Source organism: Muscardinus avellanarius (genome assembly GCF_963383645.1).
Source record: "Muscardinus avellanarius genome assembly, chromosome: 17".
Classification (NCBI taxonomy): Eukaryota; Metazoa; Chordata; class Mammalia; order Rodentia; family Gliridae; genus Muscardinus; species Muscardinus avellanarius.
Genome location: NC_137803.1, coordinates 52,093,927 through 52,120,823, shown reverse-complemented (window position 1 = coordinate 52,120,823; position 26,897 = coordinate 52,093,927). Strand labels below are relative to the sequence as shown.

At 44.5% G+C, this 26,897-nt stretch overlaps 1 protein-coding gene across 1 annotated transcript in view; it reads left to right on the top strand.

Annotated features, from left to right (window-relative positions):
* The window catches only part of RIOK3 (RIO kinase 3), a gene marked incomplete at both ends in the record, with an annotated part of 29,619 nt that extends 14,575 nt beyond the window's left edge, over positions 1-15,044 (top strand). Inside the window, 7 exons of the mRNA XM_080714439.1 lie at positions 861-988; positions 7,167-7,364; positions 8,933-9,092; positions 11,936-12,016; positions 12,108-12,197; positions 13,016-13,123; positions 14,937-15,044. Coding sequence (XP_080570565.1) covers positions 861-988; positions 7,167-7,364; positions 8,933-9,092; positions 11,936-12,016; positions 12,108-12,197; positions 13,016-13,123; positions 14,937-15,044 — 873 coding nt within the window. The remainder of the gene's footprint in view (positions 1-860; positions 989-7,166; positions 7,365-8,932; positions 9,093-11,935; positions 12,017-12,107; positions 12,198-13,015; positions 13,124-14,936) is intronic.
* Between the last annotated feature and the right edge of the window lie 11,853 nt (positions 15,045-26,897).

Sequence of the window (26,897 nt, the reverse complement as noted above, 5' to 3'; positions counted from 1 at the left end):
CATCCTCAGACACGAGTGCAGTTAGGGTGGGCCTGCTGGGAGGAGAGCAGGCTGAGTCGTTTTCACTCGACGTCCGTCCTGCACCCTCACTCAGGAACTTCTTACGCCTTCCCCTCCTTGGGCAGTCTTCCTTCTGTCCTTGGGACGTTGGTTGCTGTGGCTCTGCTGTCAGCTCTAGACGTCCCTCTGTGCACTCCCTTTAATAAATCCTGACCCCTAAAGATGGCCCTCACAGAAATGGTAACTGTGGCCCAAGCTTGGGACATTCATCAAACCCATATCGTAGCCCTGTCTGACCTGAAATCCTGAGGCTTCCTGTCCCCACGCCCTGTCGTGGTATCACTCTTCTAGGGTCTGATTAGGAATGGTGCTTTTTAGATATTCATTTTTAAAAACGTTAGAGTTAAGCCGGGCATGGTGGCCCACGCTTGTAATCCCCGCGCTTGGGAGGCAGAGACAGGAGGATCGCGCAGGTTCAAAGCCAGCTGCGCGCACTGGCTTAGGAGACCCTGTTTCCAAATAAAAATATAAAAAATGGGTCTGGGAGTATAGCCTGGAGATAGAAGGGTTTCCAAGAACCCCAGTACCACCGGAAAAAAAAAAATGTTAGAGTTATATTTATAGGAATGACATATCTTGATGATACTCTTAAGAGCCTGTTATATATATATATATATACACATACACACACACACACACACACACACACGGGTACAGAAACACATACACATATATTTACATAAGTCAATCAAATAGTAAACTTTATATAAGTATTTATTTTGAATGTCAGATTAGAAATGATTCAGAAAATGTTCTATGATTAATAGTCACTTTCACTTACAGTACTTTATCTTTTGCAGGAAAAAGCAGTCGATCCTAAGACACGTTTACTTATGTATAAAATGGTCAACTCTGGAATGCTGGAGACAATCACTGGCTGTATTAGTACAGGAAAGGAGTCTGTTGTCTTTCATGCATATGGAGGGAGGTAAATGAACAAAACACAGTACCTCCCTGTGCACAGAAGCTCAGCCCCTTCTCCCCAGGATCGGTACATTTACACAGAACCAGAGTCAGCACTGCATGAAGCAGAGTAATGGAAAGTGTTAGCCTGCACAGTCTAGGTGAAATAGAAGGGCTCCGATGGTTGCTGGTCAAGGCCTTGACTTTAGTTTTCTTAATGTTTGACTAGTCCCTCTTTCTAGATGAAACATTCACATAAAATCACATAATGAATGACTATGATTACTATTAAGTTCTAAGGTTATTTTTTTAAAGGGGTTTTTTTGTTTTTTTTTTTTTTGGAACCTGGGTGCAGACCCAGAGCACCACACCTGCAAATCAGGCACTTTGCCACTGAACTACATCCCGGGCCCTGCCATTAAGTTCTAAAAAGGAAGAAGATAAGCCGGGCTTGGTGTTGCATGCTTGTAATCCCAATACGTAGGAGGCTGAGACAGGAGGATGGCAGGATGGAAGCCAGCCTCAGCAGCTCTGTGAGGCCCTCAGCAACTTAGACCCTGTTTCAAAGTAAAAAATAAAATAGAGGCAGAATGCCCATGGGTTCAATCCCTCGTGCCACAAAAATAAAAATGAAGAAGATAAAAATGAATGTTGGGGCTGGAGGTGTAGCTCATTGGAGGTCCTGAGTTTGACCCCCAGCACCAAAATATAAAAATTAAAAGATAAGATAAAGAAAATCTTAACATTGGAGCTTACATTTTTCAAACTAAGTGATCTAGAACAAGTTACTGAATCTCATATAAAAATGATCTTGCCAGGTGTGGTAGTGCATGCCTATTTTGGAGTCTGAGACAGGATCACAGGTTCAAAGGTAGCCTCAGCAACTTAGTGAGGGCTTCACAAACTAGAAAGACCGTGTCTCAAAATAAAAATAAAAGCCGGGCGTGGTGGCGCACGCTTGTAATTCCAGCATTCGGGAGGCTGAGACAGGAGGGTTGCGGTTCTTGGCCAGCCTCAGCTACTTTGTGAGGCCCTCTGCAACTCAGTGAGACCCAGTTTCAAAATGAAGAATAAAAAATAGGACAAGGGGTGTAGCTCGGAGGTAGGATAGATAAAAATAAAAGCTGTTTCTTACCTCATGGGATTTTTGTGGAAATAAATTAGATTTCTGTGTGTGTGTGTGTGTGTGTGTGTGTGTGTGTGTGTGTGTGGTGTGGTGTGCTAGGGATGGAACCCGGGGTCTTTCTACCTCTGGGCTACACTTCCAGACCTATTTTCTATAATTTGGAAACAGGGTTTGCTGAGTTGCTGAGGCTGGCTTTGAACCTGTGCGATCCTCCTGTCTCCGCCTCCCAAGCCCTGGGATGACAAGTGTGTGGCACCACATCCGCCTTAGATAATATTTTATAATACCTAGTATATATTCATCTTAGTAAACATTTCTTTAGTCTTTGTTTTCCTCTTTCTAAATTTCATTTGAGGATTCCCTGAGACCAGGCAAATATAACTTAATGCTACAAATTATTTTAAAATGAAAAACTATCCATGGTGATTAATTAAAACTGTATAGAAAGGATTAAAATGAAAAATATCCTCATTTTACCTGCCCTTCTTCATCAGTTCTTTTTCCAAAACTAACTGATAGTAACACTTTTAAGTCTCACCTTCCAGAGATTTGCATGCCTTTGTCCTTTACTTTGCTCATGCAAAAAGAGATTATACAGTCAGGATTTTTTTTTTCCAGTTAATGTATTTTATTTATTTTTTATGGTACAGGGGATGAAACCCTGTACTGTAATTTTTTTCTTTTTTTTTTTTTGTTAAGCAGTGGAAGCCCTCACTGAATGGGGAGTATCTGATTTTGCTCACTGTTTGCACCCTTATCTATCATTACAAGCTATTTTTTATTCCTTTTATATGAGAAATTTCAATTTTAAAAGTTAATTTTTCTTTCTTTTTTGTTACACCAATTGTTAGAATCTTGAAATTGTATTTATCTTTTAGTGGTAAGGCAAATGTAAAATTCCCCATGAGCTAGGCAGGTTTGCAGATTGTATATGTTCTGAATGCTGTGTGATTCTGCTAGACTGCCCCATGGGAAGCTTAAGCAGTTTATGCTGCACCAGCAGCATGAGCCTTTTTCTCTTGTCCTCATCAGTACTTAGTATTATCAAACTTAACATTTTTTGTCTATGGAAAAAAATGAAAGGTTGCCAGGCATGGTGGCGCGCACTCGTAATCCCAGTACTTGGGAGGCTGAAACAGGAGGATCACAGGTTCATGGTCAGCCTCAGCTACTTACTGAGGCCCTCTGCAACTTAGTGAGACCCTGTTTCAAAATTAAGAATAAAAGATAGGGCTGGGGGTGTAGCTTGGAGGTAGAATGTCTCCGGGTTCAATCCCCAGTACCACACACACACAAAAGAAAAAGAAAATTATTGTCTTGGTAGTTTGGTGTACGTTATTTGTGATTAAGATTGTGTATATTTTCAGGTGTCTTATTGGCCCGTGTGTGTGTGTGTGTTTGTGTGTGTGTGTGTGTGTGTGTGTGTGTGTGTGTGTGTGTGAACTGCTTCTTTTATCTTTGATTATTTTCTATTTTACTTAGTGATACTTTGATATAATGAACTTTTTCCATTTGGCAAAATTGATACTCATAATCTGTACCTTGGCATTTGTAAGTTAACAGAATTAGATAGTATCCAGCTTTATACAACTGAAAGTAAGTGCTTTTTATAAGGCTGTAAGTTTGCTGTGCTCTACAGTGAATGGGCACAAGTCTAGCGGCTTCCGGCCACACTTGTCCCCGCGCAGTCACTGTTGACTGGCAGTCCAGGCGTGGCTTAGCCGGGCTCTCAGCTTGGGGCCCACAAGGCCGCAGCCGAGTAAGATAAGTAACAAATCGGACTCTAGACTGGTAACTTGCCAAGCAAGAAATCTCTTCTGTGGAATTTTTTATAGGGTCTAATCCACTTTGTGGTTAAACTATTCCAGTGGCAGGGGATTAATCTTCTTACGCGCTAGCCTGCTCTGTCGGTAACACCTTTAGGTTATTGTAAAAGTTCCTTTGTAGAGAGTCTCTAATCTCTCTCCCTGAAACTTGATTCGTCTATTCACCGAGTATTGGAGCAGCGACCACATCCAGGTCCTCTCCAGGTTCTGGGGTACAGCCATGAGTAGTAAAAGGCAGGTCTCTGCTTGCACAGAGTGCTTTTGACCCCGTCACCAACCCTCTTCTAAGATGGTTACAAATTTATAAAATTCAGATTTGTGCTATGCAATAGTTAAAACAGGGTGATATTGTAGTGACTGGTTGACTAGTTTTGCTGCTGTTGTTACTGTTTTTGTGGTACTGGGGATTGAACCCAGAGGCATTCTACCTCTGAGCTACACCCCTAACCCTGTTGTATTTTTAGTTTGTAAATAGGGTCTTGCTACATTGCTGACAGCCTCACTAAGTTGATGAGGCTGGCCTCAAACCTGCAATCCTCTTATCTCAGCCTCCCGAGTACTGGAATTACGGGCATGTGTCACCATGCCCAGCTGACTGGTTTTTATTTGTAGGACAAGGGCTCCCTCTCTGATGGAGGGACACTTGAATGGCACATCTGGGACACATCAGCAGTCAGATGGAGGGCATCCTCCACCAGAGAAGAGCTGGTGCTGAGCCTTAGGACAGGCCCAAGTTCAGGGTGGGGACTGTGGCAAATAGAGGGGGGAGGAGGGGCAGAGTCAGGAGCTGGCAGGCAGCACTGTTCGCGGGAGGGGTCCGCTCTGTACTTAGCTGCAGTGTGAGCCGAAGCTGTGGCTCTGTTTTCAAAAGATGACTCAGCTGCCCTGAGGAAATGAGTGACAGCAAAAAGCCTTCATAGCAGTCCACATGAGCTGTGGTGGTGACTTGGAGTGAGAGGGGAGCGAAGTGAGGAAGAGATGCCGCTGTGTGTGAAGGTCCGGTCCGCAGTGGTTATTCGTTGGATGTGGGGTGCTCCTGCTGCCCAGAACAGCTGGGTGGTGCTGCTCACCGAGGCCTGGGGCGGGGGAGGCCGAGGCAGCGGTCACTGAGTTTTGCTTTGGACGTGTAAAGTTGAAGGTGTCTGCTAGACATCTAGGTGATGTCAGCAGGGTTGGACAGTGGGCCTCGAGTTCTGGAGAGGGTCGGGGCTGGGGTTGGGAGTGCTGGTGTTAAAGCCGTGGACTGAACACAGTTGCCCAGAAAGGCGGGGAGGTTACTTTAACCACTGGAGGACTTTGACCTTTCGAGACTTAAATGGAGGAAGAGCCAGCCAGGAGAATGCGGTACAGAGGAGGTTGGTGGTTTCATTCAGATCCTGTCCTCTGGACATAGAGTTCCTTTCTTTTCCTGATTGCCATCCCTTCAGGTGTTTAAAGGTAAATAGTGCCCTCCTCCAATCACCATGATTCTGGCCCCAGCCCCGCCCCTGCTCTCTCTTGTCCTGACAGTGCCTTGAGAGTCCTCGTGAGTCCCCACCACCTTGGGACACATCCAGGCTCCCCACACATCTGCCTTCCTCTCTTCCCTTCAGCTCCAGCTTCTTATATACTTCCTCCCTCCGGCCAAGCCTTAATGGCTGTGTTTATTAATCCCTAGACGCATCCTGTGGTTTCCTACCCTGCTCTTGCTAACAACTGTCACACCCTCTCCATTGTCCTGGTTGTTTCTGTGCCCCCTGTGCTGTGAAGCCTTGCCTTCCAACCCAGAGACACCTGTCCATTCATGCTCTGCTTGTATTCCCTCCACCCTCTGTAGACTCACAAGGCAGGGACCTCTTTACTCACCAAATATCTGGTAGGGTGAGAGTTATTTTCAGAAAGCTAGTGTACAGGCCAGGCGTGGTGGTGCACGCTTGTAATCCCAGTACTTGGGAGGCTGAGATAGGATGATTGCGGGTACACAGCCAGCCTCAGCTACTTGGGAAGGCCCTCCGCAACTTAGTGAGACCCTGTTTCAAAATAGAGAATAAATAATAGGGCCATGGCTGTAGCTCAAAGGTAGAATGCCCCCTGAGTTCAATCCCCAGTATCACACACACACACACACACACACACACACACACACACACACACAAAATAAAAAATATAAAAGAAGCTACTGTATGTGTTACTTCTATTTAATTTTGCCCCCTAACCATTCCAGGTAGATTATAGCCTGTTTTAAAGTACATATCTTTTCATTGTTTCTTGAGCCTGATTCCCTAATCATCAAGTAATGAATATTATGGATTGCTCAAAACTGGCTGAACATTTATTTGAAAGTTAAAAAACTGTTGAGTGTGGTGGTGCATGTTTATAATCTAAGTACCTGGGAGGCTGAGACAGGAGGATCACAGGTTCACAGCCATCCTCAGCAACTTAGTGAGATCCTATTTCCAAATAAAAAATAAAATAGGGCTGGGGGTATAGTTCAGAGGCAGAATGGCCTTGAGTTCAATCCTCAGTACCATACACTCACAAAAAAAGTAAAAACAAAACAAAAAAACTAGGCATAGTGGCAAATGCAGATAGGTCCAGCTCTTCTGGGACTGAGGCAGAAGGATTACTTGAGCCTAAGAGTTCTGGGCCATCCCAGGCAACATAGCAAGACCTCAAAACAAACAAAAACAAACCCCCAAAAGTCAAGGTTTATTAAACTTGAAGTCTTACTACTAAGACTTCAAGCCGGGCATGGTGGCGCACGCTTGTAATCCCAGCATTTGGGAGGCTGAGACTGAAGGATCGTAGTTCGCAGACAGCCTCAGCTACTTAGTGAGGCCCTCTGCAACTCAGTGAGACCCAGTTTCAAAATAAAGAATAAAAAATAGGGCAGGGGTGTAGCTCGGAGGTTGAATGTCCCTGGGTTCCATTACCAAACCTGCAAAAAAAAAAAAAAACAAAAACACTAAGACTTCAGCTGGGTGTAGTGGTGCATACTTGCAATCCTAGCATTGGGAGGGCGAGACGGGAGGATCGGGGTTTGCGGACAGCCTCGCCTACTTAGTGAGGCCCTCTGCAACTTAGCCCCTGTTTCAAAATAAAGAATAAAAAATAAAATTAGGGCTGGGGGTGTAGCTCAGAAGTAGAATGTCCCTGGGTTCCATCGACACTCCTAGAGAAGGTAGATGTGTTGTGGAGTTACACTCTTCACTGAGATTGTTTAATTGTGAGCTGGTAACCTGTGCTGACTTAAGTTTTCTTCTTCCGCTTAGCATGGAAGATGAACAGGAAGGTGGTAACGCTATACCTACAGAATGTGCCGTCAAGGTATTTAAGACAACCCTTAATGAGTTTAAGAATCGTGACAAATACATTAAAGATGATTTCAGGTTCAAAGATCGCTTCAGTAAACTAAATCCTCGTAAGATCATCCGCATGTGGGCAGAAAAAGAGATGCACAATCTTACAAGGTAAAGGAAGTCACTGTCCTGGAAGTCATCTCGGGTAATTGCCGTATTGTATTGGGACTGCTAGCCAGGCAAAAATATCCATGCTTGCTTTTAAATTCATTTACAGAAATAATGAGAAGCCTTGAAATTCTAATACTTACTGTGGAGTTTTTTGAGAAAACATTTCTATGTATTTAACTGGAATTTAGCTGAGTGGTCTCTTAATTTTAAATTGTCTTTCTTAAGAATTGAAATGTCCAGCTTCCAGTTAGGCTCAATACAAATAATGATTTTTTTTTTTTTTTTTTTTTTTTGATGGTGGTACTGGGGGTGGGACCAGGGGCTTTCTACCTCCGAGTTACACTCCCAGCCCTATTTTTTTATTTTTAATTTTTTTTACTTTATTTGGGAACAGGGTCTCACTAAGTTGCTGAGAGCCTCACTAAGTAGCTGAGGCTGGCTTCACACCTGCGCGATCCTCCTGTCTCAGCCTCCCAAGCGCGGGGATCACACGCGTGCGCCACCACACCCGGCTAATGATTTCTATTTTTATTTTGGAAGATGTTATTACTGTAATTTGCTGACTTGGTGGGGGTGGGATCTTAACCATTTAAATCGATTTTGCTTTAGCATGTTAGACTTGTTTCTCAATTCTCTAAGTCATTTGTTTTCTATCAAGGAATTTATCAACCAAGAGATTGAGCAGTAACCTTCCTCATAAATAAATCCTCCCATTATCTATAGAAGTTTTTCGTTTTTTCCTTTTCTAAAGATGTTTGCTTTCAAAAGTCATATTTATGGGCCGGGCGTGGTGGCGCACGCCTGTAATCCCCGTGCTTGGGAGGCGGAGACAGGAGGACCATGCAGGTTCACAGCCAGCCGCGCTGGCATAAGAGACCCTGTTTCCAAATAAAATATAAAAATAGGTCTGGGAGTATAGCCTGGAGGTAGAAGGGCTTCCAGGAACCCCAGTACCACCAAAAAAATTTAAAAGTAATATATTTTAAATTCATGTTTATAAAGTATTTCCATCCTATTGAATTCTGCTGAGAGTGTCCACTGAGCACATTTCCCAGGCCTTCCTGCCCTCTGGTCCTGCTCTACTACTCGCTCCTTGTCCCCTGGCTTCTTCAAGTCATCAGCAGCGCTCACGCTTTCCTGTGAACTCAGAGGCCTGGGTGGAGCTTGTCTGTGTCTTTATCCTCAGCACACACTGCGCTTCCCTCTCCACAGATCCAGCCCTGTTGACTGCTGTGCGTTCCCAGCGGGCTGTGCTCCTGGACGCCCGTGCGTTTCTTCACACTCTCTATCTGGCCTTTGTTCCCCTCCTCTTCTTCTGAAAAGCCTTGCTTGCCGGTTCCCCATAGCACCTGCTCACACCATGAGTTCCCGTGCTCGCTCCTCGCCTCCTCACATGGCTATTCCCACTGGTCCCCGGGTTGGTTATGGGCAGGGCAGCGTCTGGTTTCCATTTCCATGTTGCCAGGGTAGTGTAGCGCCAGCTCAGTGCAGACCCTGCTTATGTATTTATTGGATAATGATGTTTTCTCCATCGATCTTAACATTCTCAATCATTTCCTTCTGTGCAGAATGCAGAGAGCTGGAATTCCTTGCCCAACAGTCGTACTGCTCAAGAAACACATTTTAGTTATGTCTTTTATTGGCCATGATCAAGTTCCAGCCCCTAAATTAAAAGAAGTAAAGCTCAGTAGTGAAGAAATGAAAGAAGCCTACTACCAAACTCTTCACGTAAGTTGTGCCTTTAAAAGCACTCACACACCGACTCTTAAAAACGTCCTCTAGGCAAGTGTGCTGGTTTACGCCTGTAGGCCCAACTCCTTGAGAGACGGAGCCCGGAGGACCATTGAGTGCAGGGATTGGAGGACAACCTAGGGACAGAAGAAAGATGTCCTCTAAATTATGAAAAGCCTCCCTCACGGAGTAGTACTATTTCAAGGTGGCATAACAAGGACAGACTGACGGGTTTTTTTGTTTTGTTTTGTTTTTCTTTCTGCAGTACTGGAATTGAACCTAGAGGCATTCTACCTTCGGGCTACACCTCCTGCCCTATTTTTTTATTCTTTATTTTGAAACAGGCTCTCACTAAGTTGCAGAGGGCCTCACCAAATAGTGGAATCTGGCCACAAACCTGCGAACCTCCTCTCTCAGCCTCCCAAGTGCTGGGATTAAAAGTGTGTACCACCACACCCAGCATTGACAGTATTTGAAGCAATGTGAATATCAAAATGTGGGTAGGATTTGAGGAACAAGAGAAAGCTTTTGTTAGCATTAGTGACATAGAACATGAAGCTATTTTTCACAAAACTTCTTTGATATTGATGTTACCTCACTTAGCAGGATAGTGCCTCATTGATTTGGGTGCCCTCTGGAACGTTGTGGCTCTTTGACAGTGAAGGAAGGACCTATCAGAGGAAACCTGATTTGGTCTCGTTGTGGGAAACTGGTGGCAAAAACTGCAGGCAGCAGAGAGTAAACATAGGGAGTGCAGGTGTTAGGACTGGAGGACACGTCAGAAGTCTTGAAGTTATTCATGCTAAGGGGCAGAAATTAAATTTGAGGCCTTTGGGCGTGGTGGTGCAGGCTTGTAATCCCAGCATTCAGGAGGCTGAGACAGGAGGATCGCAGTTTGCAGACAGTCTCAGCTACTACTTAGTGAGGTCCTTTGCAACTCAGTGAGACCTGTTTCAAAATAAAAAATAGGACTGAAGCCAGGTGTGGTGGCGCACGCCTGTAATCCCAGCATTTGGAATGCCCAGACAAGAGGATCACAGTTTGAGGACAGCCTCAGCTACTGCTTAGTGAGGTCTTTTGCAACTCAGTGAGACCATATTTCAAAATAAAGAATAAAAAATAGGGCTGGAGGTGTAGGTCGGAGGTACAGTGCCCCTGGGTTCCATGCCCAGTACCGCAGAAAAAAAATAAAAATAAATAAAAATTGAGGCCTTGCTGGGTATGGGAGTACATACCTGTAATCCCTGTACTTTGGAGGCTGAGATAGAAGGATCAAAAGTTTGGGGCCAATCTCAGCAACTTAGCAAAACATTGTTTCAAAAACAAACAAACAAAAAAATAGGGCTGAGGGTGTAGCTCAGAGGTAGAATGCCTCCTGGGTTCAATCCCAGGTACCTAAAATAAAATAACTGTGGCCTTCCAGTTTAAGGAAATGCTAATACTGTTATTATTGTCGGCACTATTTCAAGTGAACTCCGGAAAGACTTCTCTGCGTTTCACACAGTCTTCATGGAACCCTCACGTCATGAAGCAGCTAATGTGAATATGAAAGCACTGTTAAAATTAAGATGGAGCCTGAGGGTCCATTCTTCTGGCTCCTTGGGAAGTGGGGTGGCCGGGGAAGCGATGAAAAAATGATGACCCTTGGCTTTTTAATTCTATTAAGGCTGGCACAAATGCATTAATGTTAATTTCTACTATATGGCTACAGACCACCATCGGTAATGAATAGCTAATGCTACTTAATTTAGAAGAACACCTTTTTTTTACATGTCTGACGGGAAATTACCTTTTACCTTAGAATTCTATGTGCCCTATAAAGGTCTTTATGGGACATTTGTCTGCTTATGTATATATGTATGATTGAATGAATAATACCGGGACTGAACCCAGAGCAGTCTACCTCCAAGCTACACTCCCAACCCTTTTTGTTTTGTTTTGTTTTGTTTTTTGAAGCAGTCTGCTAGGTTGCTGAGAGCCTCCTCCTGTCTCAGCCTCCCAAGTCCTGGGGTTCTGGGCGTGCACCTCCATGCCTGGATATATTTGTCCTTGTATAGAGAGAAGTGGCTTACCTTACCTCTCCTACAATGTAAGTAGTGTCCGTGGATTCAGCGGCAGTCCTTCCTGTGTGGGAATCCAGATCTGACCTTGGCTTCTTGATCCTTGAGGTATTAGGAATTAGAATGCCACCTGCTGATTTCCCCTATTATCTCCCTGCCCCCCCCCCACCTAAACACAACAAAGCCAGCCCTAACTTATACAAAGGAAAGAGAAAATAAGCTTTGGGAGCTGGGGTGTGGCATGTTCAAGGCTCTGGGTTCAGTTTCTAACCCCACACACAGAAAAAAAGGAAAAAAGTTTTATAAACTTGTTTTTCTGAAAAAATATTGACAAACACATTTAGATTGTATAGGTAAATATACCTTATTCCATAGAGCATTCGGAGTCCAAGACAGGAGTATCACAGTTTGCAGACAGCCTCAGCTACTTAGGCCCTTTGCAACTCAGTGAGGCCCTGTTTCAAAATAAAGAATAAAATAGGGCTGGGCATGTAGCCCAGAGGTAGAATGCCTCTGGGTTCCATCCCCAGTACCACAAAAAATAATAATAATAAATTTCCCTCGAGCACGATGGTGCATACCTGTAACTTGGGAGGCTCAGACAGGAGACAGACAGGGGAATCACAGGTTAGAGGCCCGCCTCAGCAACTTAGTGAGACCCTGTGGCAAACTAAATTGGCTTAGGGCATAGCTCACAGGTAGAATTCCTTTGGGCTCATCTCTAGTACTAAAACAGAATTGCTTCTTAGTTTCCTACATACTTGCCGTTCTTCCTTTCAGTTGATGCAGCAGCTATACCATGAGTGTACACTCGTACATGCCGACCTCAGCGAGTATAACATGCTGTGGCATGCTGGGAAGGTAAGGAGAACTCCTGTCAATGTTTAGATGAGACTCGCCCTTGCAAGTTACTGAATCTGAGTGCATCAGTGTGTGCTCTGTCTTTAAACAGGTCTGGTTGATTGACGTCAGTCAGTCCGTTGAACCAACCCATCCTCACGGCCTGGAGTTCTTGTTCCGTGACTGTAGGAATGTTTCACAGGTAGGCATGAAAACTAGTAAGTTAGGTTGTAGCCGGTTCAAGTATTTTTCTCACTCCTAAGTTAAATAAGAGAACCAAATTCTTAGAAACTGAAGGATGGGACACTGGCTACTTCAGGATAAGGAAATAACGATCAATTTGTCAGATTTCACTTTCAGCAAAAAATTGATTCCATGTCTCACATGTGAGCAAAATTTCCAAGGGAGGAAATGAGATTTTGTTTGGGCTCTTACTGCTTAAGCAGTTGAGTCGACGTCTGATGTGTGCATGGTGCTTAAGTAGCAGCTGGTGCACAGCAGGCTTGCATGCCTGCGGCCGTCATTTTACCATTAAAGAAGACGCTTTCACAGTGGACAGTGGGTGATCGCTGCCCCCGGCAGGCAGAGTAAGACAGTGCGGGGAGTTAGGCTCGGTGGCACAAAGTCGGGTCACGTTGTCTGCCATTCCTAGGGAAATGAGCTGTTGGCAAGAGATTTCGATTGGAATTTAGATAGAATAACTTCACACTGAAAGCAACCTCTGAGCCTGCCGGAGAGTTTCACCCATGGATTTAGCCGGGTGTATTATATCCAGACATTCAAAGCAGTGTCAAGCAATTAATACATACCAGTTATCTTTGTAGCTGAAGGTCAGTGTGACAAACTAAATCTAAAAGATTGTTCAGATGTGTAAGAGGAAAATCAAATAGAACCTAAGCGTGGTTAAACTTAGGTGGGAAAACCAGTGGCTAAAAAATGAGGGGAGGAATTCGGTGGAGTTTTACAAGTAGAAGAGAACCTTGCTGATTTCTTACTATCTTTCTCATGTTTTATTACCAGTTTTTCCAGAAGGGAGGAGTCAAGGAAGCCCTTAATGAACGGGAGCTCTTCAATGCTGTCTCAGGCTTAAACATCTCAGCAGATAACGAAGCCGATTTCCTAGCCGAGGTGAGTGACGAACAGCTCTTCTTCACCTTGCTGGAGACGGAAAACTGCCTGGAGGAGGTGACCGAGACCAGAGCTCACGTTATGCCCTCCTCCTCAAACCAAGTTGGGATTTTCCTTTTTCTTTTCTCCAAATGTTGGGTTTGGTCCCTTTCACACTTAGAACTCTTCTTCAAGGAATTGGTGAGCAAATTACACATTTCCAGGTTAGTTCTATTTTCCGTGAGGATGAGGAAGTTGACTGGCAAACACTTTGAGGGATAGAACAAAACATACAGTCCATGTCCTTAATAGAATACCAAAAGTGAGATGTGGCCATGCCTAGTAATACTTCTTTATTACAATATCAGAGCCACAGAAACAAGAGAACTCCCTGTAAAAGAGATCTCTTAAAATTAAGCAAAAAGCAAAACAACAGCTAATTATTCTCAGCATTTTACCAAAGTAGAGAATAATTACAGAGCCTGTTTCAGAACTCCCCAGTATGCCTTGAGTTTAGCCAAGCTCTGTTGGAACCTAAAGCCAGAGAAGCAAAAAAAAAAATGACAAATTGTACATCTAGCACAATAAAGTAGCTCAGCAAGTAGGTTTTACTATTGTACACTGGATGTTAGAATTACCTTTTTCTGTTTGTGTGTGGTGGTGCATGCTTGTAATTCCAGTACTTGGGAGGCTGATACAGGAGGATCACAGGTTCACAGCCAGCCTCAACTACTTAGTGGGGCCCTCTGCAAATTAGTAAGACCCTGTTTTAAAATAAAGAATAAAAGCCGGGCATGGTGGCACACGCTTGTAATCCCCGCGCTTGGGAGGCGGAGACAGGAGGATCGTGCAGGTTCAAAGCCAGCTTCGCAGGCTTAAGAGACCCTGTTTCCAAATAAAAAAATATTTTAAAAAAATAGGTTTCTGGGAGTGTAGCCCGGGGGTAGAAGGATTTCCAGGAACCCCAGTACCACCAAAAAATAAATAAATAATTAAAAATAGGGCCGGGGTGTGGCTGTTCCTGAAAAGCTTTACAGAATACACAGGAAGACTATCAGATTCCAGCAGCTTCATGAAGGTACTGAGTGTTGACCCTGGTGTATAATCAAGTAAAAAACATACATGTATATGTATGTATGTCTATGTATCTATATGAATACACACATACAGAATAATTTTTTTTTCAATACTAGGGATTGAACACAGAGGCATTCTACCTCCAAGCTATGCCTCCAGACATATTTTTTTCTTTATTTTGAAACAGGGTCTAAGTAAGTTGCAGAGGGTCTCACTAAGTAGCTGAGGTTGGCTGTGAATCTGTGATCCTCCATCTCTTCCTTCCAAGTACTGGGATTACAAGTATGTGCCACCATGCCCAGGATACATACAGAATAATTCTAATTCAAGGCCAGTATCATTAGGAATGACGTGGTGGTAACAGAGTAGAAATATAGGTGGGTGTGATGGTACACACTTGTAATCCCAGAACTTAGAGACTGAGACAGGAGGATTGAGGACAGCCTCAGAAAATAGTGAGACGCTCATCAACCTAGTGAGACCCTGTTTCAAAAATAAAATAGGGCTGGGGGTGTAGCTCTGAGGTAGAATGCCGCTGGGTTCAATCTGTAGTCACACACACACACAATAAAACCTAGTGAGACTCTATTTTTAAATAAAGAAATAAAATTGGGCTGGGGTTGTAGCTTGGAGGTAGAAGGGTCTCTAGGTCCAATTCCTAGTACCAAAAAAAAGTAACTACTGCCTGCCTAAATCCAAAGTATGGTTTCTGAGAGCTAGGAATCTGATAACTGAATTCAGTGTTTTTCTTTTGTAGATAGAAGCTTTGGAGAAAATGAATGAAGATCATGTTCAGAAGAACGGAAGGAAAGCCGCCTCCTTTTTGAAAGACGAGGAGGGCCCGCCGGCGCTGTCTGCTGACTAGCAGGGCGGCTCGCTCTCCTGGTCACCCAGCGGTGCTGTCCACCGCCGTAGCTGGAGAAGTGCTGGTGACTTGAAATGCGCAAGCGAGGGGAGCGAGTGTGCGGTGCTGCCTCCGCACTCTGCCCGTCGCCGTGCGCCAAATGTGTGGAATGTTTAGCATTGAGAGAATAAAATGTCACTACCTCTCATCTTATCAACAGGATGATCTAATTCTTTGACAGCTACAGGTCATCTAGTTGAAGGAGACTGAATGTCACATGACTCGAGGTATTAAGTGTTTTGAGAAGAGTTTTTGAAGCTTGGGTAGCGTTTCTCAGGCTGGGAGAAGAGGACAGATTGTTTCCAGGGAGGTGTGATGACGCTTTTGCTTTCTTCACCTCCTTGCTTTGTGTTTTTCTCAAATCTTCAATGCCATCAGCATAGAATTGGCCCTTCTCAAGTCTTCTTCAAGACTGTGACCATGATTCTAAAGGAAAATGTCCTCTCCCTGGTGGGTGTTATCAATGGAAGATTGATTTCAGAGTGGGTGCTAGAAATAGACATAGGCAATGTGTTTTTTTAATTGTACATCATGGAAATGAACAGAATCCTACTTCCATACTCACATCTAAGAAGCGGCATCATAGGTTTCTGAGAGAGATAAATATACAAGAACTTAACCAACCAAATTTAAAGATTTAACCTCCACCGTTCCTACACTTAGGTTAATTGGTTGCGATGTAACTCATGGTCTGGCTGCTCTTCATTTATAACGAAAATGTCACTTACCTGGAAGGACAGAATATAAGACTTAACCGTGTGTGACATATTTTAATGAAGTCAGGAACACAGATTTCAGTTTATATCGCACTAAAACTATCTGCTTATTGATTATTGAGTTTGAGAGAAATAGTGCAAACTAGAGTTATTAAATCAAAGGATTAAAAGTACATGTAAGACAGCCTGCCAGTTAACCAATTAATTTCAGCTATCTGGCCTCATTTTTAATAGTTTTTAGTAATGGCTGGACACTGCTTCTTAAAGCAAGCACCGTACTGGGAAAATACATTGGTTTGGATAGGGTTGAAGTTCATTGGTACAGTGTAATCATACTCCAATTACTAAAGTCAGACTGGAGCCACTAAGGATTCAAATTTTCTTTCTGGTAGTAGGAAGTTAAAATCTAGATATAATTTGCATTTGAAAGCAGAGTTCTTTTTAATTTAACAGGCCAAATATGTTCTCCCCTAGAAAATATGTAGTTTTGTTTCTGTTATATTGCCTTTAACTGCATTTCCGAAAAGTGTGACTTGGGGTAAACTCATTACATTTCTGAAATATTTATTACTCTGAAACAAAGACTTTGACTGGCATTTATTGACTTTACAGAAATTTCAGAGAACTAATTTTTAAAACAATCATTTAAAACTTTGTTTTGTTTTTTTACATACTCTGACAAAAATAAAAAACAGCAAACCATTGCTTGGAGTGTGCTGTGAACATGCCTTTTAAAAAATTAAAAATGCAGAGATCATCTTAGAATTGGTTCTTTGTCTGGTTTCTTCCTGTTCCTTGTATTAACTTACATACTGGCACCATATTACTTCTTAGGTAAAATAAGCTGTTTTAAGTGGACTTAACTCCCTCAACTTCTCATATTTAAATTTCTGTCTCAGCCGGGCGTGGTGGCGCACGCTTATAATCCCTGCTCTTGGGAGGCGGAGACAGGAGGATCGCGCAGGTTTGTAGCCAGGCTCGCTGGCTTAGGAGACCCTGTTTCCAAATAAAAATATAAAAAATAGGTCTGGGAGTGTAGCCCGGAGGTAGAAGGGTTTCCAGGAACCCCAGGACCACCATACACAAAAAAAACTTCTACTTCATATTACAAATAAGTTTTCCCTTTTCTATAGGTTAGAATTTTTCACATAGTGGAAAATATCAGTTTGCTAAAGAATCCAATCATAAATGTGTATATACATATATATTAATACATATATTTATATGTATATATATAAACATGAAAATAAGGATATTTTGCCTGGCTTTAATGAAGTGGATGTAAATAGGTATAAAATAAACTAACAATGTAAAGATGACTGGAGAGAATTTTTATATCAATAAGATAATTTATTGTCAGTTTCTTTTATATGAGAAAACTTAAAATGTTTTTGACTTGACAAAAGTAAGACATGTTCTTTTGAATTAAAATATTAGAGAAATTTAGAAGTATTAGGATCCCTATATCCCAAGAAATACAGTTTATAGTATGGCATACTCTTAGCTTTACTCAGAATGGCATACTCTTAGCTTTACCCTCAGAATGTTATTTTTTTTCCTTTTCCTTTTTCCTTTTTCTTTTTCTTTTTTTGGTGGTACTGGGGGTGGAACCCAGGGGCTTTTCAACCTCCAGGCTACACTCCCAGACCTATTTTATACTTTATTTGGAAACAGGGCCTCACTAAGTTGCTGAGAGCCTCACTAAGTAGTTGAGGCTGGCTTCGAACCTGTGCGATCCTCCTGTCTTAGCCTCCCAAGTGCGGGGATTACAAGCATGTGCCACCACACCCGGATTCAGTGTAGTTTTGATTTGCATTTCTCTGATTGCTAATAATGTTGGACATATCCATATATATAATATATAATATCTGTGTGGGAACATGAGAGAGAGAGAGAGAGAGTGTGTGTGTGTGTGTGTGTCTGTCTGTCTGTCATTGAACCCAGGGGCAGTCTACCTCCAAGCTACACCCCCAGCACTATTTTTTATTTTTGAAACAGGGTCTTGCTGGTTGATGAGTCTCACTATTTGCCGAGGCTGTCCTCAGACCTATAATCCTTCCTTCTCAGCCTCTCAAGTACTGGGATTACAAGTGTGTGCCACCACACCTGACTTTTTCATATACTTATTGGCCATTTGTATTTCTTCCTCTGAGAAGTGTCCATTTGGTTTAATTGCCTTGTTCTTTCTTTCTTTCTTTCTTTCTTTCTTTTTTTTTTTTTTTTTTTTGGTGGTACTGGTGTTCCTGGAAACTCTAATACTTCTGGGCTACACTCCTAGACCTATTTTATATTTTCATTTGGAAACAGGGTCTCTTAAACCAGCGAGGCTGGCTTTGAACCTGCGCGATCCTCCTGTCTCCGCCTCCCAAGAGCAGGGATTACAAGTGTGTGCCACCACGCCCGGGAAATTGCCCATTTTTTAATTGGGTTATTTTATTTATTTATATTTTTTGTGGTACTGAGTGTGGAACCCAGGGGCTTTTCTACCTCCGGGATATACTCCAGACCTACTTTATACTTTATTTGGAAACAGGGTCTCACTAAGTAGCTGAGGCTGGCTTCAAACTTGTGTGATCCTCCTGTCTCAGCCTCCTAAGTGCAGGGATTACAAGTGTGGGCCACCACGCCCGGCTGATTGGGTTATTTTAGTGTTGAGGGTTTTTTTTAATTCTACATTATTAGTCCTCTAGAAACAATGGATTTTACTTAGTCATAAGGAGGAACAAAATTGTCATTTGCGGACAACAGACACCTCAGGTAAGTGAGCGAGACCAGGATAAGAGTGGAAAGAGACGTAGGGTCTGAAGGAGGAGCCTTGAGGGTGCGTTAAATAATTCTTCTTAAATTAATTTTTTAAACGGTTCATTGTAAGAAACTTTTTTCTTTTTTTTTCTTTTTTTTTTTTTTGGCAGTACTGGGGATGGAACCCAGGGGCATTCTACCTCCAAGCTACACCCCCAGCCCTAGTTTTTTATTCTTTATTTTGAAACAGGGTCTAAGTTGCAGAGAGCCTCACTAAGTAGCTGAGGCTGACTACAAACCTGAGATCATCCTGTCTCATCCTCCCAAGTACTAGGATTACAAGCATGGGCCTCCATGCCTGGCTCATTACAGAAACTATGAACTTTTTTTTTTTTTTTTTTTTTTTTTGGTGGTACTGGGGTTCCTGGAAGCCCTTCTACCTCCGGGCTACACTCCCAGACCTATTTTATTTTTTTGAAACAGGGTCTCTTACGCCAGCGCGGCTGGGCTGGCTTCGAACCTGCGCGATTCTCCTGTCTCCGCCTCCCAAGCGCGGGGGATTACAAGCGTGCGCCACCACGCCCGGCTGTCTATGAACTTTAAAAAAAAAAATTCTCAGCCAGGCGTGGTGGCGCACGCTTGTAATCTCAGCATTCAGGAGGCTGAGACCGGAGGATCGCGGTTCACGGACAGCCTCAGCTACTTAGTAAGGCCCTCTGCAACTCAGACCCATTTTCAAAATAAAGAATAAAAAAATAGGGCAGGGGCTGTAGCTCGGAGGTCAAATGTCTCTGGGTTCCATCCCCAGACCCACAAAAAAAAAAAAAAAAAAAAAAAAATCTCCAATGCCTTTTTGGGATAGAACACAGTCCAATAGAATATAAAAAAATGTTTTAAACCATAAGCCAAGTGTGTGGCATGCTAGCATATTATTAACTCTTTCAACCTATCCTTTAAGAATACTTTTCAGTTCTTGAAGATAATACATACTCATTTTAAAAATTCAAACAATGCAGCTGGACATGGTGGTACACACTTAATTCCAATACTTGAAGTTATTAACTTCCCAATACTTAAGTGGTGATACACAGTTCCAATACTTATAGCTGATTTGTGGCCAGTTTCAGCAACTTGGCAAGGCCCTGTTTCAAAATAAAAAAATAAGGCTTTGGAGCCGGGCATGGTGGCTCAGGCTTGTAATCCCGGCACATGGGAGGCCGAGACAGGAGGATCGCACAGGTTCAAAGCCAGCCTCAGCTACTTAGTGAGGCTCTCAGCAACTTAGTGAGACCCTGTTTTTAAATAAAGTATAAAATAGGTCTGGGAGTATAGCCTGGAGGTAGAAAGCCTCTGGGTTCCACCCCTAGTACTACAAAAAAAAAAAAAAAAAAATGGCTGTGGGTGTAGCTTAGAGGTAGAACACCTCTGGGTTCAAACCTTAGCACCAAAAAAAAAAAAAAAAAAAAAAAACCTCTTTTTAGAATAAAAAGTATTCGTGCACATAAAACAAAAGAAATTTAGAAAGGTCAGAGTAGAACATAAAAGTCATGAACACCTACCAGGCACTGAGAGCCTCTAAAACATTTTGGCATAGCCAGGCGTGCAGTGGCAAGGGTCTGTAATCCCAGTACTTGGGAGGCTGAAATGGGAGGACACAGGCTCAAGGACAGCCTCAGCAAGTAGTGAAGTAGTGAGACTCAACACAGCAAGACCCTGCTTCAAAATAAAAGTCAGGCACAGCAGTACACGCTTGTAATCCCAGTACTTGGGAGGCTGAGACAGGATTGCAGGTTCAAGGCCAACCTCAGCACCTTAGTGAGATCCTCCACAACTTAGTGAGACACTGTTTCAAATGCTTCAAAATAAAAAATAGAAGCCCGGCATGGTGGAGCATGCTTGTAATCCCAGCATTCGGGAGTTTGAGACCTGAGGATCGCGGTTCGCGGACAGCCTCAGCTACTTAGTGAGGCCCTCCGTAACTTAGTGAGACCCTGTTTCAAAATAAAGAATAAAAAATAGGACTGTCTCTGAGGCCTCCCTGCCCCGCCAGTGGCCTGCCTCATTTCTCCCTCTCCAGCTGAGACTGTCGTCTTTGATAAGTAGCTAGTGCCAGAAAAGAAGCCCGTACATACAAAAAAGTGCTCTGAGAATCTGTAGTTACACTAAGAATATTATATGAACCGTCAACTTTAGCATCTGAAGAGATGGCACTAATCAGATGGAGTGGATAAAGTTCATACTTCATTGACCTTCAGTGGGACCTTGGCTTTAAGGCCATTTCCCTTCCCGCATTCAGACGCATGGATGTAGGTGGTCACGATTTATTTCTTTAGCCACAGCATTCACAGCTTACCTGAAGAGCATCTTCTGAGTTCCCTAAACATTTGTGTATGGCACCGAGAAGCAAAGACTTTAATCCAGCAACAGATGAGTCGTCCACTTCATGGCAAGCTGAAAGACGAGAGGGGTGAGAAGGAAGGAAAGCGGTCAATTCCTTGAGCATCGCCAAGAGCGACGCACTATCTCATGGTTCAGCCACTCAGGCAGTTCATGTTGCTACCCCCTTAAATACAAAAGGTACTCAACTCCCCAACTGTCATGCAAAGAAAAAAAATCTATCCTTAAAGCATCTGTCCTTAAAGAAAGGCAAAATATCAAACCTCAAAGAGCCAAGAAAATCCCAAACTACATCAGTTACTGAGTGAAAGAAGCCTGTCTGGAAATGAGGTAGGTATGGGTCCTAGACTATAAAGATGGCTAAAGGTCAGAGGTGTTTCTGTGCATGCCTCATTCAAGTATTTGAGAGGCTGAGACAGGAGGTTCCCAGGTTCAAGATCAGCCTCAGCACTCAGCATTCTGCCTAACACTGAGGAATGGCAGAATCTAACCCACAGATCTCAGTGTTGGGCTAATTTTTAATAAGGACATTGAAGAATTATTCATATTCACTGCAGAGACTGCACGATCTCCACCAACAAGCACACCTTTGTTGTTAGTACGTTCATTCTGAAACCTGGAAAGGAGCGCACAGAATATTCAGTCAAATTTCACTTAACTGAGACTCATTCTTTTTGTGTTTTCTGGGAGAGGCTACTGGGGATTGAACCCAGAGGCATTCTACCTCTGAGCTACGCCCCAACCCTATCTTCTACAGGGCCTCATTAAATTGCTGAGGCAGAATGGATTCTGCCCTTCCCCAAACCTGCAATCTTCCTGTCTCAGCCTCCCAAGTACTGGGATTACAGGCATGTGCTGCCATGCATACCTGAGACTCATTCTCGTGCCTGTCAGTTGCTGCTGCTTGTATTTATGGTTGTATTTTCATAATCTGTCGGGATCCAGCCCGACAGCTGGCAGGGCTTGGCGAGATGATGAGTACTGACGACTTGAACACAAACCCACGAGCCGGGAGTCAAGTCAAGCAAGATCTCATTTATTTCTCTCCAAGCAATTATATATATAGCACCAAACCACGAGGGGAATTCCCATGGGAAATAGCCTAGCCTATCGGGGATAAAGATCACTAGCACGTAGCTCACAGCCAATCCCAGGCCAGTGCATGAGCCATTCATGTGTGCAGAAAGCTCCTTTAAAGGTAGAAAGGGAAAAACCAACCGCTCAGTCTCCCCACCCATAATGAATGGGGAAACCACGCCTTCGTAGCTTCCTCCAGGCGCCATCTTTAGCCCATTTTCTGCTGAATCACTTTACTTAAAGTTTTGACTTAGGCTACAGGCCGCTCAGGCCACGGGAGGCTGCATCTCCTTAGGCGCTGTATGGACACACCCCATCAATAATCTATAATCCTGCACTTGTACATCAAAAAGACACTTAAGTCGGGCATTGGGATGTTTGTAATCCCAGTACTTGGGAGGCTGAGACAGGAGGATAACAGGTTCATGGCCAGCCTCAGCTACTTAGTGAGGCCTTCCATAACTTAGTGAGATGCTGTTTCAAAATAAAGGATTAAAAATAGGGCTGGGGTGTAGCTCGGCAGTGGAATTGCCCTGAGTTCAAAAAAATAAATCCATAAGAAGGTACTTATGATCCTTCACTGTGCCTGTAATGTAACGGTTTTGGGGAGAGTATGGTTTTGGGAAACTGTTCCCTGGGGACCCCTGCTAGGGTCCCAGACACACTTTCCCCCAACCCATAACAAAACCCAAAACAACCAAAAACAGAAAAAAAAACGTGGGTTCTTGTCCTAAGCTAAGAATAAATATGCATAGCTTGGACAGTTGCTGAAGATTTAAAGAAGTTTATTAGTAAGATAGAAATACAGAAAATAGAAATACAGCTCCATACCAGACTGGCATGGAGGGGTGACTCAAAATGAATACACCAAAGGGATCACAGGTGGACCGGACTTTTTATACCCATGACCTCCATCTTGTTTACGTGATTCTGATGTAGTGAATTCCCTGTAAGGTACCTTCCCTTACCCTGTAAGGTACCTCCCCCAACAAGGTGTGGCAAGGCAGCTCCTTTCATGAAGGTCGACCCCTCCTACCATCTTAGCTAGCTCATCCAATCATGTAGATCTGTCTTTAGATAGAGAAAGGCCAGTTCTCCTCTCCTATTGACTTGCTAATTACATGTAACTAAGTCAATCTAAGTTTCAATAGCTGTTTGCTTCCTGACCAAGGCCAAGCCTTTCTCTCTCCAGGTCTGCCACCATTTTGACACAATTATTTTTGAAATGTATTAATAATCAGAGCTTTCTCAAATCTTCCTAGGCCATTCCCAATACTGGTACATGTAAGTTAGACATTAATATCCTATAGCTATCCTTTGCAGTGATATCCCCTACTTGCCTTAACAAGGGAAGTTTTAATTTATGCAAATCCTTTCAAAATGAACACAGCAGAACTTATGTGTACCAGTATTGGGAATGGCCTAGGAAGATTTGAGAAAGCTATGATTATTAATATATTTCAAAAATGGGGTGAGGGGCAAATCTGTGCAAGGACTTGGTTTCTGCCTAAAAGCAGACAACTATTCCAATGTAAATTAACATAGCTAAAAGTAATTGACAAGTCAATAGGAGAGGAGAACTAGGCCTTTCTCTATCTAAAGACAGATCTACATGATAAGCCAGCTAAGATGGTAGGAGGGGTCGACCTTCATGAAAGGAGATACTTTGCCACACCTTGCTGGGGGAGGTACCTTACAGGGATGATCACTACTTCAGAATTATGCAAACAAGATGGAGGTCCTGGGTATAAAAATTCCGGTCCACGTGCTATATCTGGGGAGTGGTGAGTTGGCCCGGGCCACCCTCCCCCCTCATGCCATCTTGGCATGGGGCTGTAACTATTTTCTGTATTTCTATTTTCTGTATTTCTATCTTTTTAATATACTTCTTTAAATCTTCAGCAACTGTCCAAGCTATGCATATTTATTCTTAGCTTAGGACAAGAACCCGCAGTTTTTCTGTTTTTGGTCATTTTGGGTTTTGTTATGGGTTGGGGTAAAGTGTGTCTGGTACCCTCGCAGGGGTTCCCAGGGAACAGTTTCCCCAAACCATATTCTCTCAAAAACCGTAACATTTTTGGCGGCCCAATGTGGGGCATGTGGCTCTGCATTTTTCACGGGGCTTTTTGTCCAGTGGGCCAGTGGGGAACAGCAGCAGTTTTAGCTCCAGCTGGAGAGCTGTTGAGCTTTAAAACAACTATAGAGCAGCCTTTGCATCACTGCAGCTCTGATGTGACTTCCAGGGCATCTCGCCAATGGTCCTAGTACCACTGCACCCCAAAGGGTATGTACCTTCTGATAAGTAAAATAAAAAATTAATGCGAGTAAAATAAAAATAATGTGCGTACGGCGGAGTGTGAAAAACACGAGAGAGGTCCGGTACACATGGCACGTAAAGTTTTAATGGCACGGCTCTCCCGGGGATCAGGGTGAGGCACCATGGGGCCCGCGCGCCTGTCCGAAGCTTGAGGACGCGGGCTCTCCTTTTCAAGGTATGCATCTCGCGAGAGGAGGGTTTCCTCGCGGGAACGCCCAATTCTCGCGGGGGTTTCAGCCCCTCCCTTGCCCTGCAGAGGTCATGTGACACAAAGTCACATGAGTGCAGGACCCAACTTATCACCTTCCTGGAGCGATACAGAGTTCCCCCAGAATGACCGTGATCGTCCAGCATCTGGGAGTCAATTCTGGTTTCATGGGGAACCCCCAGCCAAGGAATTAGCCCACGGTCGAATCCCCTCCAGGTAGAAACTCCTTTAAATAGCATAGGCTTGATAGGCCCAATGAGTGCCCATCCATTCTACCCACATCACAGATGGGACACTTTTAAAATCCCTATACAAGTTTAAATCTAAGAGAAATGCCCATGGCCCACCTCCAGAAAAATATTCCCAAACAGGAGACACTAGCCAGGACCCATTTCTAAATAGCAGTGAGTTTTTTTTTCCCGGCAATGGGAAACAGGTTCTAGGGAAATAAGCTAAAGGAGGGTAAATGGACAGAGAAAGCTCCCCAAACAGGAGAGACAAGCCAGCAAATGGTAGTAAGTTTTTTTTCGGTGGTTAGAAACAGGTTCTAGGGAGATAAACTAGTTTGTTTTTAGCGGCAGGGTCTAGGAAGCGTGGCCATTAGCAATTGCGGCCACGTGCACCCTGTTGGTCACTATGGCAGGTCATAGTCACCGGCAACTAGTGGAAGCCATAATAGGTAAGCTTTTCCAAAAGTTCAAAAAACAAAACAAAAAAACCTGGTTAGTTTCAGCCAGGCAGGTCTGCTAGGTGATGGCCACACCCAGGAGTCCTTGTCTGGCATTCAACAGGCAAGGACAGTCCATTTGCATGAGAAAAGCCCTCAGGGAGGAGGCAGCTCAGTAGGAGGCCATGCCCTGCATGTTTTGTTTTGTGGTTTTTTTTTTGGTGGTACTGGGGTTCCATGTACTCTAAACCAGGCGCCTCACTTACTGCCTTGGGTGTTGAAAAAGTTCATCCTTATCCTTACTCCTGATTGATTTTACCATCTTGTAATTCACCAAGATGACTAAATGCACCAATAAAAAATTAAAAAGAATGCCTCCTAGTGGAAGGAATAGGAACTGAACACCCACTAGACATCCTACTTCTGTTTAGAGTTGCTAACTGCTGTAGATTGTAGCCCTTTCGCATGGTGTCATTACTCGCGTGAAGTATTATTCTACGTATGTTTTTCTCTTAAGGAGAAAAAGCACTGCTGCTTCGCGGGAGCAGCGCCTTGTGACTCAGACGGTCCCTCCTTCACTCCTGCCTTTTCTCTTTGAACAGGTGGTTCCATCAAGGTCCAAAACCCCACAACGGAGCACAGGACTGGATTTACCCCGGCAGCTACTGGGACAGAAACTACTTCAATTTGCCTGACATTTATTAAAATGCAGACAAATCAGGGTGTTTGGCTAATCTACAAATAAGTCTTAAAACCTATTGTAAAGTGGGGGCAGGGCCGAGAGCTAGGAGGTGGAGCCTGCAATTCCGGGGACCTCCCGCCCCGGAAGAGAGAGTTCAGAGAGGACCCGGAGAGGGAGGGAGGCATTCTCCCGCCGGCCACCGGCCCCCGCGGCCACGCGGGGGCTGGGGGTTGACCCCCCACGAATAAAGCCTCTCGTAATTTATTATGGATCTCGGCGTGTCTCTATGCTAGTGGGGCACCCCGCATTTTTCTACAATTTTACATTTTGGTGCCGAAATTCGTACTGGACTTTTGGGACCTGACTTGGACCTGCGCTTACTGGACTCGGACTTTCCATCCCCTCTCTGCGCGCCCGCCCGCCCGCCCGGCCCGCGGACTTCTACAAACTGCTGAAAAAAGATTCCCGGCGCCGCCTCCACCGGGATGGGCTGCGGCGCCCGCCCGCCCGCGCCCGCCGCGGCTTGAGCCGCTTCTGCTGTAATGGGCGCCCGCGCCGACCGCCCGCCCCACCCGCCGCTTCTAGGCGCCGACCCACCGAGCAGCGCGCCAGGACAAGACCGCGCCTGGGCGGGCCTCTGCCATCCCAGCCCCAGCCCAGGCTGTGCGGCGGCCCGAGCCGCGCCACGGCTGCACCCCGGCTGCGCTCGGTCCGAGCTGCCCGGCGAGCACGCCCGCGGCCCCGAGCGTCCGCGGACCCCACCGCACTGTGCCACTTGGCGCGCCTTGGCTTTCTCTGCGCCTGGCGCCGCGCCCACCGCGCCCGCGGAGGATGGGGCCGCACTGCCGGCGCGCGCGCTCCCATCACCGGGGCAGGCCCGCGGCCCCGCGGACCTCTCTCCCACCGGCCCGCCAACTCCAGCCTGTGCTGCACATTCCTTCTCTGCGCCTGGAGTGCTTAGACCCGCCCGCCCCTGCCTGCCACGCGGCGCAGGCCCCTGCGCCGGCT